The sequence below is a fragment of the Lepus europaeus genome, chromosome 14 (genome assembly GCF_033115175.1).
Source record: "Lepus europaeus isolate LE1 chromosome 14, mLepTim1.pri, whole genome shotgun sequence".
NCBI classification, from domain to species: domain Eukaryota; kingdom Metazoa; phylum Chordata; class Mammalia; order Lagomorpha; family Leporidae; genus Lepus; species Lepus europaeus.
In genome coordinates this window covers 82,186,534-82,202,252 of record NC_084840.1, presented here as the reverse complement: position 1 = coordinate 82,202,252, position 15,719 = coordinate 82,186,534, and the positions used below count along the sequence as shown (strand labels likewise).

The 15,719-nt window shown below is 39.3% G+C and overlaps 1 protein-coding gene across 11 annotated transcripts in view; it reads right to left on the bottom strand.

Annotated features, from left to right (window-relative positions):
• Positions 1-15,719, bottom strand: part of ZMYND11 (zinc finger MYND-type containing 11) — a 125,487-nt gene that overhangs the window by 4,037 nt on the left and 105,731 nt on the right. For all 11 annotated transcript variants that reach the window (XM_062211065.1, XM_062211064.1, XM_062211062.1 and 8 more), the window contains 4 exons: positions 8,685-8,892; positions 8,187-8,255; positions 6,945-7,217; positions 6,467-6,652 (listed from right to left, as the gene is read on the bottom strand). In XM_062211065.1, coding sequence (XP_062067049.1) covers positions 6,467-6,652; positions 6,945-7,217; positions 8,187-8,255; positions 8,685-8,892 — 736 coding nt within the window. The remainder of the gene's footprint in view (positions 1-6,466; positions 6,653-6,944; positions 7,218-8,186; positions 8,256-8,684; positions 8,893-15,719) is intronic.

Here is a 15,719-nt window from a genome sequence, read left to right as displayed (position 1 = left end):
ATTACATCTTGAGCACACCTTAATTCCTATGTAGTGACACTTATTTCATTACTTACTATTTTTCCTACCAAGTTTTCTTCATATTTATATGCTGTTTCCTTTTTCCTTCTTTCCAAATTTTTATTTTATTTTTTAAAATTTTTATTTTATTTTCAAAATGTTTAATTCTTTCATGAAAATGTATTTAAAAAATCTCTTTAAATAATGTAGGGTAGATAAAATGAAGAATTAAAAGTTATTATAAAACTTTATATAGAAATCCTTAAAATCAAAACCAAATTTATGACCACTCAGGGGCACAACATTTTCCCCCACCAAATAACTAAGCATTTTGGAGTCTGTCAGAAGAGTACATGGTTCTTGTGTATTCAGAAGCTCCTACTCTAGGCAAGAGGATGAGATTTACAAATGAAACATAATGACATACTAGTCAGGCTTAAAAGAGTGTAGCTGGAGACCAATGAGATGTTATTACTATAAAGTAAAAATAATCACTTTCACTAAAAGAATCTAATGTATAAATGTTAAGTGCAGGGAAATCTGAAAATCTTTAATGCATTATTGTGATACTTATATTTATAATTTCACAATCAGGATTTTAACTATTTTAAGTCCTCAAGTAAAAGCCAGGGTCATCCAATTGGATGGATGGAGAAATTACATAATTTTTTAAAAATTAATTAATTTCTTTTTTTGACAGGCAGAGTGGACAGTGAGAGAGAGAGACAGAGACAGAGAGAAAGGTCTTCCTTTGCCTTTGGGTTCACCCTCCAATGGCCGCCGTGGCTGGTGCACCCCGCTGATCCGGAGCCAGGAGCCAGGAGCCAGGTGCTTCTCCTGGTCTCCCATGCGGGTGCAGGACCCAAGCACTTGGGCCATCCTCCACTGCACTCCTGGGCCACAGCAGAGAACTGGCCTGGAAGAGGGGCAACAGGGACAGAATCCGGCGTCCCGACCGGGACTAGAACCGGGTGTGCCGGTGCCGCAGGTGGAGGATTAGCCTATTGAGCCATGGCGCCGGCCAGAAATGATATTCTAAAAAATATACTGGTGAGGAAGAGCAAGATGGCAGCTGAGTATGTGTTCCAATGATTATCTCCTACCCTGAGACACCAACAGCTTTTTGAACAGCTATTCACACACCAAGTCACCCAGACAAGAGCTACAGAAACCTACTGAAAGAATAAAGTGCCTGGTTTTTCTATAATAATAACAAAATACACATTGAAAAAGGCAGGAAGGAAAGAGTTGCCCATGACATCGTTCTCCCAGATCCAAGTAGCACAGCATGGAGAGAGATGCTTCACCTCCTCTTGGGGGAGGCAGAGGGAATTAAGTCCAGACCTCAGACCTGAAACCCAGTACTAAGCCTGCTCTAGCAAACCTCAGCTAAACCTTTGTATCTTCCTTAGCCAGGCAGCCAAGGGACCACTTCCACCTTAGGGTTTTGTTTTATAGCTCAATGCCAGTCCTACAGCAGTGAGACAGCACAAGACACAAGTCCAAAGGCCTCTAGCATGAGACCAGTGCCAGCAGATGGGAGAAACTTGTGCCCTGGTGGGAGATTTGTTTCAGCATATATCACTGCCAGTACTGCACTGTGAGACTTGGGTGCCACCCAGATTAGCGTCAGCCTGGATAGCCAAGTGACCGCCTCCACCGCTTCTCCCCCAGCCTCAGGCAGCAAGAAGACTTCAACCTCAGAGGAGGAGGACAGCAAAGTGAGCTCATGGCTCTGCCCTGAAGGTCAGTGCCAGTCTCACTGCAGCTGAGACCCAACACAGAGGCTCCTATTCCGGAGCCAGTACTCACAGACAGAGCCTCAAGACCTGCACCTTGGTAGGACAGATCAATATTTTGGCCTACATCTCTCCCAGCCTTGCAGAAGGCAGGCATCAGTGAAACAGCATAGAGCCAAGTGGCTAGAGATTCAGGTTCAGCCCGGATGGCCAACAGACTGCCTTCACCAATCCTCCTCCAACCTTGAGCAGACAGCAGGTAGCAAGAATCTAATCCACTGTGGGGCAGGGTACCAAATGAGCAAAGGACTATATCTTGGAACACAGTGCAGGGCTGATAAAACAACACCAGGTAGATCTTAATAGTTTTTGTCCCCAGACCGGCACATATGAACAGAATCTCTGGACCTGCCCCAGTGCTAAGTGGAAACCCCACCTGAAGATATAGACATCCAAGTACATGAGGTCCACCGGACCCCAAAGAGCCATGGCTAGGAAAACTCCTCACTATGATACTTATAAAAAACACTCTGGAAAGTATAGCAGGAAGCAAGGATTCTAAATTTTGCAAGACAAATATGCCTCCTATTTAAGGGGACTCTAATTAGACTGACAGCAGGTTACAGACCATGCAGCATAAAACTTACAGGCCAGGAGGGAACTGAATGATATATTCCAAATTCTCAAAGAAAAAAAAAATTCCAGCCAAGAATAGTACACCCAGCAAAGTTACCCTTCACTAATTAATTCCAAGACAAGCAAATACTGAGGGAACTCATCACCACCAGACTGACCTTACAAAAGATGCTTAAGAGATTCATATATACAGAAGAAAAAGAAAAATAACTGCCAGCATGAAAGACAAGCACAAACATAAAAGAGAAATACTAAAGAATCAAACATCAAGATCAACAACCAAAACAGAATTATAATGGATATTCAAAATAAACAGAAGAAAATTTTTTAACGATTTTGGTTTCTTTTCATTTTATTTGAATGGTTGCAGAAAGGGACACAAAGAGAGATCCTATCTGGTTCACTCTTCTTTTTTTTTTTTTTTTTTTTAAAGTATTTTTTTTTTTTTTTTGACAGGCAGAGTGGACAGTGAGAGAGAGAGAGAGACAGAGAGAAAGGTCTTCCTTTTGCCGTTGGTTCACCCTCCAATGGCCGCCGCGGTAGCGCGCTGCGGCCGGCGCACCGCGCTGTTCCGATGGCAGGAGCCAGGTACTTCTCCTGGTCTCCCATGGGGTGCAGGGCCCAAGCACTTGGGCCATCCTCCACTGCACTCCCTGGCCACAGCAGAGAGCTGGCCTGGAAGAGGGGCAACCGGGACAGGATCGGTGCCCCGACCGGGACTAGAACCCGGTGTGCCGGCGCCGCAAGGCGGAGGATTAGCCTGTTGAGCCACGGCGCCGGCCTGGTTCACTCTTCTAATGCCCATAACAGTAGATGCTGTATCTGGCAAAAGGAACTCAATGCCATGTATGTGGTAGAGACCCAAACACTGGGACCATCACTTGTCACCTAGGGTACATGTTAGCAGGAAACGGAATTGGAAGCACAGCTGAGACTTGAATCAATGAACTCCAATATGAGATATCGACATCCCACGTAGTATCTTAATTGCTGTGCCAAATGCCCACCCCAGAAGAATTGTTTTTAAAGAACAAGACTAAGTAATTATTTATCAATAATAACCTTGTATGTAAATAAACTAATTTTTCCTAACTAAAAGGAACATATTGGGGCTGGTGTTATGGTGTAGTGACCTGAAGCGCCGGTATCCCATATGGGCACCGGTTCGACCCAGCTGCTCCACTTCCCATCCAGCTCTCTGCTATGGCTTGGGAAGGCAGTGGAAGATGGCCCAAATCCTTGGGCCCCTGCACCCCTGTGGGAAACCAGGAAGAAGCTACTGGCTCCTGGCTTTGGATCGACGCAGCTCCAGCTGTTGAGGCCATCTGGGGAATGAACCAGCAGATGGAAGACCTCTCTCTCTCTGCCTCTCCTCTCTCTGTGTAGCTCTGACTTGCAAATAAATAAATAAATCTTTGAAAAAAAAAAGAAATAGAGAAAAAGACATATAAGTAGGAAAGGAGGAAGTCAAATTATCCCAGTTTGCAGATGAAATTATTCTATATACAGAGAAACCTAAGGACTTCATAAAAAGACTATTATAATTGATAAACCAATTCAGAAAAGGTGCAGCATACAAAATCAACAACCAAAATCAGTAACATTTTTATATACCAGTAACAGTCAGTGAGAAAGAAATTTTAAGAGAAATCCCATTTAGTGTAATTGTCAAAATAAATAAGTTGGCAGTGCCGGCATTGTGCCATAAAGAGTTAAGTTGCCACCTGCGACACCAGCATCCTGTATGGGTACCAGTTCTTGTCATGGCTACTCTACTCAGATCCAGTTCTCTGCTAATGGCCTGAGAAAAGCCGTGGAAGATGGCCCAAGTGGCCTGTTACCCATGTGGGAGACCTGGTTGAAGCTCCTGCCTCCAGGCTTCAGCCTGGCCTAGTGTTGGTGGTTGTGGTCACCTGGGGAGTGAACCAGTGTGGAAGATCTCTTTCTCTCTCTCCCTCTCTTTCTCTAACTCTGATTTTCAAAACAAAGAAATAAATCTTTAAAAAAAAAAAGTTAGAGGCTGGCCCCGCGGCTCACTAGGCACCCTGGGTTCTAGTCCCGGTTGGGGCGCCGGTTCTGTCCCGGTTGCTCCTCTTCCAGGCCAGCTCTCTGCTGTGGCCCGGGAAGGCAGTGGAGGATGGCCCAAGTGCTTGGGCCCTGCACCCACATGGCAGACCAGGAGGAAGCACCTGGCTCCTGGCTTCGGACTGGCGCAGTGCGCCGGCCGCAGTGGCCATTGTGGGGTGAACCAACGGAAAAAGGAAGACGTTTCTCTCTCTCTCTCTTGCTCACTGTCTAACTCTGTCAAACAAACAAAAAAATAAATAATTAATAATAATTTTAGAATAAACTTAAGACCTCTACCATTTCGAAGTTTTAAATTAAAAGTTTTGAACACAAATAAAGGAAATTGAGGAAGACAAAAAATGTAAAGACCTCCCATGTTCATGCTCATAGTACCCAATGTCATTTGCAGACTCAATGCGTGCCCCATTCAAAATACCAATGACATTCTTGAGAGAAACAGAAAAAAAATAATCCTAAAATTTGTATGGAAGACAAAAACCTTGTATAGCCAAAGCGATCTTGAACAAATCAACAATAACAAAAAGCTAGAAACAGGATACCTGATTTTAAGGCATACTACAGAACTATTAGAACCCAAACAGCTTGGTATTGGCATAAAAACAGACACATAGATGATGGCACAGAGATCCAGAATAAATCCATGTATCTACAGCCAACTGAATCTCCACAAAGACACCAAAATCTACCTGGAGATACAACAACCTCTTCAATAATTAGATGCTGGAAAAGCTGAATAGCATATGCAGAAAATTGAAACTTGATTCCCCTAACTCCAAACCCTACAGAAATATCAATTCAACATGGATCAAAGACCTAAATGTAAGACTAGAAACGGTGAAACTAACAGAAGAAAACATAGGGGATATATTTCAAAGCATCAGTAAAGACATGGTTTTTTAGATAAGACCCCCTAAAGCACAATTAAACAAATGAGATTATAATAAACTAAGAAGCTTCTGTACAGCAATAAAGCAACTGAAAGAGTGAAGATATAATTGACAGATATGCATCTGATAAAGGAATAATACCCAGAACATATAGAGAACTTACAAGATTCAAAAACAACAACCCCACGAAAATCCAGTTAAGAAATGTGGGTAAGAAATGGACAAAGGAACTGATAGACATTTCTTACAAAAAACAATCAACCAATCTATGAAGAAATGTTCAATATCACTAGTTGCAAGGTAAATGTAATCTAAACTGCTTTGAGACATCATCTCACTCCAGACAGGATGGCTATTATCAAAATAATAAGAGTAATAACAAATGCTAGCAAGGATATGGAAAAAGGGAACATATATATGCTGTTGATGGGGATGTAAATTAGGATAACCAATCAGTATGGAGGTTCCTCAGAAAACCAAAACTCTACCACATGACCCAGCTATCCCAACTCTGGGTATATATATGAAGGTAATGAACTTAGCCTATCAAAGAGACACCTGCAGTCCCATGTCCACTGCAGCACCATTCATAACAGCCAAGATAGATAGAAAATCAGCCTACAGGTCTGTAGATGGATGACAGATAAGGCCAATGTGGCACATATACACAATGGAGCATTATTCAGTTGTAAAAAAGAATGAAATTCTGACATCTGTGTCAAAATGGATGAACCGGAAGTTATTACATTAAGAGAATAAGCAGATAGAGAAATACAAATACCACATATTCTCTCTCATAAAAGTTAAAAAAAAGTCAATCTGAACTTAGAACAGTCATTACCAGGAGATAGGATTGGATAATGAATACCAAATAGAGTTATAAGCTCTAGTATTTCATAGCACAGTGGGGCAGCTACAGTTCACAATAGTACATCACTGTGTGAAGAGCTGAAGAGAGGACCTGTAGGTGTAGCTATAGAGAAATGCTAGCTTCGTGATCTGATCATTTTATATTTGTATGTATGTGTGTGTCTGTCTTAAAACTCTGTACTACACCCCATAAAAATGTAGAAACATTACATGTTAATAAAAATTTTTAAAAATATTGATATTTACCCACTGCTTTTTCTTGGTCTGAGAAATTAGTTGTTTGTGCTGTGTTGCTAGCTTCTTGATTTCTTCTACAAATTCTTCTTTACACTTTTCCTTTACTTGCTTACATTTTCTGTCCATCTCACCCTGCATGTTGGCTACAGCTTTATTTACAGCTTGTCTTTTTTCTTCTTCCATTTCAGAACGCAGCTGAAATGAAGTTAACCCACAGTACATCAGCTCACAATTTACACAGACCATCTAAACTGAACCCAAAACTTAATAAATACATAGTTTCTACTTAAATGGTCCTTTTTCCTATTTTTCATCAAAACATACAAAAAATTTAGAAGATAAAAGTACCATTATTAATTAAAATGTTTTATTACATTCCTAGTTTTGAAAACTTGTTACCCCATGGATGCATAAGTAAAAGAAGCTAAACCACTATAGGAAAGGCCCGGGTTGCAGAAGGAGGCACCTGTGTGAAGACAAGCTTTACCTTTTCTAGAGCTTCTCGGACAACTCTCTCAGTTTCTCGTTTGTGGTCAGATTTCATCCGGTCTTTAAAGTCATTGAAAATTTTGGTGTATTTGTCGTGGCACATACTCTGACAGACTCCATCATTAGTGGTCTGGGTGCTTCGATGCAGCATCCTTGGTGAAGAGGCACTTAACTTCTTGGTCTGAGTTGACACTGACACTTTTTCAATTTGCTGAGGCATTGTGGGAATTTCCTGGCTGGAACTTACAGCTTCAGTTTCAGGCTCTGGTTCCTTAAGGGTAAGAAATGTGTTTAGATGCAAACAAAGCAGTAAAATTCACTTGTTCAAGAACAGCTCTATGAGGACACTTCAAAAAATTTGTAGACAATGAAACTATAAGATAAGTGTATTTTGGTGCATAAATTCTAAAATCCATGCATTTTTTTCTTAACACACATTTTCCACGTCTTTTTGAAGACTTCTTGTATTAGGATAAAAATACAGTGATATCCTCATATATACATTGCCATGTAACAAACTGCCACTAAAAAGCATATGATTAGGAAGCTAAGTATAATTTATCATTGTTAAATATAAATGAATAAATAAATCTCTCCCAAATCAATGAAAGAGTGAAATAAACCACACAACTAATAGCTAACTTAATTCTAAACAGAAGGTTCAATAATAATTTCATTACGTAGTAATATTAATTTTGTTTTTAAAATAGAGCAGACTGAAAAAAAATCATTAACTTAATTCACCTCTTGGAATAGATTCATTAACAGATTTCCTAAAAATCCTAAACCACTTCTCACTGAATATGTGTTTGGGATGTTCCCAGATTTACATAGCATTAAAACATGCATAGCTTATGTAATTTCAAATAGCTGGGCTCAATCATAGTCTCCTCCAGTTTTGAAACATAGGCATAAATCATTTGTTGGAGAAATGCTTTGCTTTTAATAATGCTATGAAAAATATTAGTCCAGGAAATGCACAACATACCCTTCCCACTTAGCCAAACTTTGGTCAGTAGTTTCTTCGTTAAGGTGGAGACTTTGAGAATGTGTGTGCAACTCTAGCAGCAACAGTTAAGAACAGGAAAAGTCAGAAGACTGGGTTCAAACTTAATGGGTATTATTTGACTGATGACAATTGAATTTCACAAGTATCTACTAGGAGCAGTTATCTTGACCATAAATTCAAAGTATTTCCTGTTTCAATTGCCACCTGCAAATTGCAAGGTGGGCAACTTACTTCCTTTTTGGGCTCCACACTTTGATTACGTCGTCCTTTCTTTGCTCTTGGTTCTTGAGTGACCTTCAGCTGTGGGCATTATAAAAGCAATATCATATTATTCCAGACACTAGGAAAATTTCTCTGCTGAAAATACTTACAGTCGACCCACAGGTGAGGAAAAATTATTTCTTTTGCCATTAACTCCTTCTATCCACTCAGTTATCACTTAATATTACTTACTGATTCTAGTAACTGATGGCTTGAAAGAGCTAATGTACCTGCAATAATGAGCAGAGTATTTACACTCTTCACACTGGTAGGGTCAGGCTCAAGGTCATTGATCATGTGTCTATTTAGTTAAATTGGTTTTGGTTTACTTGTGCAGAACATTTCACAAATGTTTATAAGAAAGGAAAAAAAATCAAAATCTGTTCATTACAGTGAGGAGTGTACACTGAGATATTCACATTGAAAAATAATAATTAATGGGTAATTCCTAACTGAGACACCACTCACTTGTTCGTTACTGGTAGAGGAGATACTGGATTCTGCCTCTTCTTCGCCTCGGTCCTCATTCTTAGATTTCCAAAATCTTCCTTCACGAAGGAAACGCTGGTGCAGCTCAAGTTCATCACAGGCCTTTTTCCAACCCATACTGCGCTTAACGTGCAGCCGATGAATGTTGACTGTGATATCCTGAATGTTTTCAGAAGGAATCCAGGCCCTTATGAAAATTAAAAGGTGCACTTAGAAATATCCAAAATGGTAGGAAAGGTGTTACTTGTACTTAGTCAACTCTTCTTGTTATAAAGTATGACTTGATGCAACTATTAATCTATTAAGACTGTTAGTTAATGCTTAAATAAACAAACTCTGATCAAGTACAAAATATGTGAGATATTTTTTCACAGTCATCAAAGTTCTCAGAACTGGAGTAAGTCACAAATACTTCCTAACTGTTCACTATTTTCTTTAGGCAGTTCAATTTGTCACAGATAATAAATCCACAAATGTTTTATGTCAAACAATGGAAGGCACTACAAAGAATACAAAAGTGAAAGGCTTTTAATGATTTTATTTTTGCTTGGCAGCTAGAAGAGTTGTTGCCCATGTTAAGGTAAATTAATAAACAGAGGGTGGAAGCCAATGAGTTTTCAGATCTTCTGGTTATTAGGATAACACTACCTATATTGCCTCTGCTTTCAGTGACTTAAACTTTTGTCAAAATAAATAAATAAATAAATAAAGAATTCTAATCCAATGCAACAGGAAGTAAGGTATTCTATGGTGCTGTGGAAAAAAAGGTGATCATTTGGTTTTGGGTAGTCAGAAAGTTTTATTTGGGCTTCATCATACAAGCTGAGTAAGATCAGAGAAAATGAGAGATTCTAGGCAGAGGGAACATCACCAGTAAGGTAAGAAATTGGAAGGATATGTGAGAAATACTTGTTCTAGAGTGCAGAGTATAAGCTGAGATGTGGCACTATGAACACACAGAAACTTTGTTCTTCTCAGCCTTCTATTATAAATATGTAAGATGTCATAATTTTTGTTCTTGGGTGGTAATTACAGAGCTCTAGAATATGAGGCCTAAGACCATTTTGAAGGACTTTCTTAGAGAATTGTGGACCCAAGTGCCTTAGCCACCAATAAATATTTCTAACTGGCTTGTACAAGGTAAGGAAAGCAGATTTTATTAAACAAAATTGTTAGACGTTAACAATAGCTGAAACTGTTAAATCTGAACTTTCATAACACCATTTGTAAATACTTTAAAAAATATATCAGTAATTCTCATCTGGCATAAATGTGGTGTTCAACCATACCAAAATATACTCCATTTTGAAAAACTAAACTTTAACATGGAGTACAATAAAATTATGGAAGAGCTCAATGCCATTAGTTCTTGAATTAATATTATATTTATTCTTTCAGTCAACAAATACTTATTGTGTTCTTATTATGTATTAGGTGACTAATAAAAGTATTTTATCCACATTACAAATGCAGATTACTTTTGAGAGAGGAGTCTGGAATCAGAAGATTTGACTTCTTGGAATGACTCCATAAACTTATGAGAGTGTTATTTCCCTTTAACTTATCTACTTACTGAATTGATTCATATATCCCTAAATTAACTCTCAACTCAGTTCATAACACACCTCTAGAGGGGATGATGCTGTGATCACACCAGCTGACCCAAACTATACCCTCCCTCCTGTGGAAGATACAAGAGATCCACCACCCCAAACTTGGTGTCACCCTGGACTCTTGCCTGACCCAGGAGCACCAGCCAGCTCTCCCTGTCCCCACCCAGTATTCCCTTCTGGATTTTCACTGATGGAGAAGATACTCCACTAAGCCAAAGAGGCATATTTCAAAGATAAAAGCTAACAGGAGAAGACCAACAAGTGTTTCCACAAATGGCTAAAAATAAACACAGAAATACAAGAAATACAAACAAGGAAGAAAATATCGACTCCAATATTAGAATGTAAGGATAAAAGGATTAATGAAATGCCAGAAAAGAAATTCAAAAGGATCATCAAAAGACAACTCAAAAAGAGAAAGGCAAATATATGAGTTAAAGAAATCCATATTTGACATGGATGGAAAATTCTGCTGAGAGATAGAGATATTTAACAGAAATCAAACTGAAATACTAGAAATGGGGACTAATATGTTAGATAGGAAATATAGCGGAATGCCTTAACAACAGATGTGGTGAGGCAGAAGACAAAATATCTGAGCTGTAAGACCAATCCTTGGAAATATCTATTAGTCAGACCCTGCCCACCTCCCCCCAAGAAACAATGAAGAAAAAATAAAAAAAACTGAGCATAGTATTTGAGATTTATGGGATACTATCAAATGACAAAACGCATGTGTCTTGGGAGTTCCTGAAGGTGTGTAAAGAGAGAATGGATTAGAAGGTCTATTCAGTGAAATAACAGCAGAAAACTTCCCTAATTTGGAGAAAGATCGGGACAGCCAAGTATAGGATGCACTTAGAACTCCTAATAGCCACGATTGGAAAAGATCTTCACCATGACATGTTATAGTCAAATGTTCAACAGTAAAACATAATAAAACAAAAAGATTCCAAAACACGCACAAGAGAATGCCAGATTACCTTCAGAGGATCCCCAACAGTTGATTTCTCATCAGAAACCCTACAGGGTAGGAAAGAATGGAGAGAACAAGTCCTAAAAGAAATTGTCAACCCAGGATATTGTACCAAGCAAAGCTCTCGCTTCTAAAAGAAGGTGAAATAAAGATCTTCCAAAACTAATAGAAATTGAAAGAATTTGTCACTACTCATAAAGCCTTACAAATGATGCTTAAGAATATATAATACACACAGAGACATAGAAAGTCATTATCATGAAAGAATGTGAAGGCAGAAAATCTAGTAAAAAAGGCTCAAAGGAAATCCAAAGCAAACAAGAGGAATATTTATGGAAAAATGGCAGGCCAGGTTGCTCTTTATCAGTAAAATCTTGAATGTTTAAGTAGCCTAAAATCTCCAATTAAAATATACAGACTGATTGAGTGGATTAAAAAACAAGATCCATCTATTTGCTGCCTGCAAGAAACACGTCTCACCAACAGAGATACACACAAGACTGAAAGTAAAAGAACGGAAAAAGATATTTCATGCTAATGGGAAGCAGAAATGAGCAGTAGTAGCCATCCTAACATCAAACAAAGTAGACCTTAAGAAAAAAATCTGTTGAACAATACAAAAAAGGGCATTAGGAAATGAAAAGGGATCAATTAAACAAGAAGTGACTGAAAATAAATGTGTATCTAATGCTAGCGTGCCTATTTAAACCCTGTTAAAGGATCTTAAGGGAGACATAGACTCCAATACAATAATAATGGAAGGCATCAATACTTCATTATTGGGGCTGAGGCCGGCACTGTGGCGTAGCAGGTAAAGCCGCCGCCTACAGTGCTGGCATCCCATATGGGTGCCAGTTCAAGTCCTGGCTGCACCACTTCCGATTCCAATTCAGCTTTCTGCTATGGCCTGGGAAAGCAATAGAAGAGGGCCCAATTCCTTGGGCCCCTGTACTCTTCTGGAAGAAGCTCCTGGCTTCAGACTGGCACAGCTCCAGTCATTGTGGCCAACTGGAGAGTGACTTCTCTCTCTCTCTCTCTCTCTCTCTCTCTCTCTCTCTCTCCTTCTCTCTCTGTGTAACTCTGACTTTCAAATAAACAAATCTTAAAAAAAAAAATACTCCACTATCATCAATGGACTAATCAATCAGACAAAAAAAAATCAACAAACAGAGCTAATCTAAACTATGGATCAAGTAGATCTAATTGATATGTACAGAACATTTCATAACACAGCTGCAGAATACACATTCTTTTCTCAAGGACAGACCACATGCTATTCTATAAAGCAAGTGTGAACAAACTGGAAAAAAAAAACAAATCATACCATGTTTTTCTGACCACAATGGAATGAAGCTAGAAATTAACAACTCAAGAATCTCTAGAAAATATGCAAACATGGGAACTTAACAACATGCTCCTGAATGAACAGTGGGACACAGAGGAAATCAAAAGGGAAATCAAAAAATTCCTAGAAACAAAAGATGACAATACAACATATCAAAACCCATGGAATACAGCAAAAGCAGTGTTGAGGAAGTTTACAGCAATTAGTGCCCATATAAAAAAAAAATGGAAAGGCATCAAATAAATGATCTAAGAATGCATCTTAGGACCTAGAAAAACAAGAACAAACCAAACCCCAAATTACTAGAAGGAACAAAATAATTAAAATTAGAGAATAAACAAAATTGAAACCAAAAAGTGACATAAAAGATCAATGAAATGAAGACCTGGCTTTTTGAAAAAATAAGCAAAACTTACACACCACTGGCTCAACTAACTACAACAAAAAGACACAAACTAATAAAATCAGAAATTAAAAAGGTGTTACAACAGATACCACAGAAATAAAAAAAAGAATCAAGAATTATTACAAACAGCTTAAATGCCAACAAATTGTAAAATCTAGAAGAAATGGATAGATTTTTGGATACATACCATCTACCAAAATTGAGTCATGAAGGCACAGAAAACCTAAACAAACCAATAACCAAGAGTGAATTTCAATCAGTAATAAAGGTCTTCCCAAAAATGAAAAGCCTGGGGCTGGATGGCTTCACTGCTGAATTCTACCAAACATTTAAAGAAGAACTAAAACCAATTCTTCTCAAACTATTCAAACAATTGAAAGGGAGGGAATACTCCCAAATTCCTTCTATGATGCTAGCATCACCTTAATTCCAAAACCAGAAAAAGATACATGAAAGAGAACTATAGATCAATTTCACTGATGAACACAGCTGCAAAAATCCTCAACATAACACCAGCTAATTAAATCCAACAACACATCAGAAAGATCATTCACCCAGACCAAGTGGGATTTATCCCTGGTATGCAGGGATGGTTCAACATATGCAAATTAATAACTGAAATATCACATTAAAAAACTGAAAAACAAAAACCAAATGATTATCTCAATAGATGCAGAGAAACATCTGATAAAATACAATACCTTTCATGATAAAAACCTTAAGCAAATTGGGTGTAGAAGGAACATTCCTCAACATGATCAAGGAAATATGTGACAAACCTACAGTCAGCATCTTACTGAATGGAGAAAAACTGGAAGCATTTCCACTAAGATCTGGAACCAGACAAGGATGCCCACTTTCACCATTACTATTTAAACAGTTCTTTAAGTTTTAGCTAGAGCCATTAGGCAAGAGAAAGAAATTAAACTGGAAAGCAGGAAATCAAATTATCCCTGTTTACAGATGACATGAGTCTATATATGCGGGAACCAAAAGACTCTACTATGAGACAACTGGAATTCACCAGAGAGTTTGGTAAAGTTGCAGGATACAATATCAACATACAAAAACGAATAGCCTTTTTATACCCAAAAACTATATGGCTCAGAATTTTTTTTTAAAGATTTATTTATTTATTTGAAAGTCAGAATTACACACAGAGAGGAGAGGCAGAGAGAGAGAGGTCTTCCATCCGATGGTTCACTCCCCAATTGGCTGCAATGGCTGGAGCTGTGCCGATCTGAAGCCAGGAGCTAGGAGCTTCCTCAGGGTCTCCCATGTGGGTGCAGGGGCCCAAGGACTTGGGCCTTCTTCTTCTTTTTTTTTTTTTTTTTTTACAGGCAGAGTTAAACAGTGCGAGAGACAGACAGACAGAAAGGTCTTCCTTCCATTGGTTCACCTCCCAGATGGCTGCTACAGCCAGCGTGCTGTGCTGATCTGAAGCTAGGAGCCAGGTGCTTCCTCCTGGTCTCCCATGCGGGTGCAGGGCCCCAGCACTCGGGCCATCCTCCACTGCCTTCCCGGGCCACAGCAGAGAGCTGGCCTGGAAGAGGGGCAACCGGGACAGAATCTGGCACCCCAATCGGGACTAGAACCTGGGATGCTGGCGCCGCAGGTGGAGGATTAGCCAAGTGAGCTGCGGTGCCGGCCTCATCTTCTGCTGCTATCCCAGGCCATAGCAGAGAGTTGGATTGGAAGTGGAGCAGCCAGGACTTGAACTAGCGCCCATATGAGATGCCGGCACTTCAGGGCAGGGCGTTAACCTGCTGCACCACAGTGCCGGCCCATCAGAAAGAATTTTTAAGGGCAGTATCATTCACAATAGCTACAATAAAGTTTACTATCTTGGAATAAATTTAACGTAGGATGTGAAAGATATCTAGTTAACCAGGGATGTGAAGGGGCAATACAATGAAAATTACAAAACATTAAAGAAAGAAATAGAAGATACAAGAAAATGGAAGCTTCATGTTCATGGATTAGAAGAATTAATATCATCAAAATGTCCATATTACCCAAAGTAATTTAGAGATTCAATGGAATCCCAATGGAAATACCAAGGATATTCTTCACAGATCTAGAAAAAAGAATGCTAAAATTCAGAGACACGATACCTTGAAGAGTTAGAGCAATCAAACAAAAGTAAAGTAGGAGGTTTCATGATAACTAGATTTCAAGACATACCACATGACAGTTATGATGAAAATATCTTGGTACTGGCACAAAAATAGACATATAGACCAACAGAACAGAACCGAACCCCAGATGTTAATCTACACAGCTACAACCAACTAATCTTTGATAAATGAGCTAAAATCAATCCCTGCTTTGAAAAAGGACAGTGTATTCAACAAATGATGCTGGGAAAATTCGATCTATACATGTAGAAGTATGAAACAAGACCCCTACCTTATACCTTATACAAAAATCAACTCACAGGGGCCAGCGCTGTGGCGCAGTGGGTTAACGGCCTGGCCTGAAGTGCTGGCTGCTCCTGTTCTGATCTAGCTCTCTGCTATGGCCTGGGAAAGCAGTACAAAAAGCAGTACAAGATGCACCCGCGTGGGAGACCAGGAAGAGGCTCCTGGCTCCTGGCTTCAGATTGGTGCAGCTCCTGCCATTGTGGCCTTCTGGGGATTGAACCATCCGATGGAAGACCTCCATCTCTGCCTCT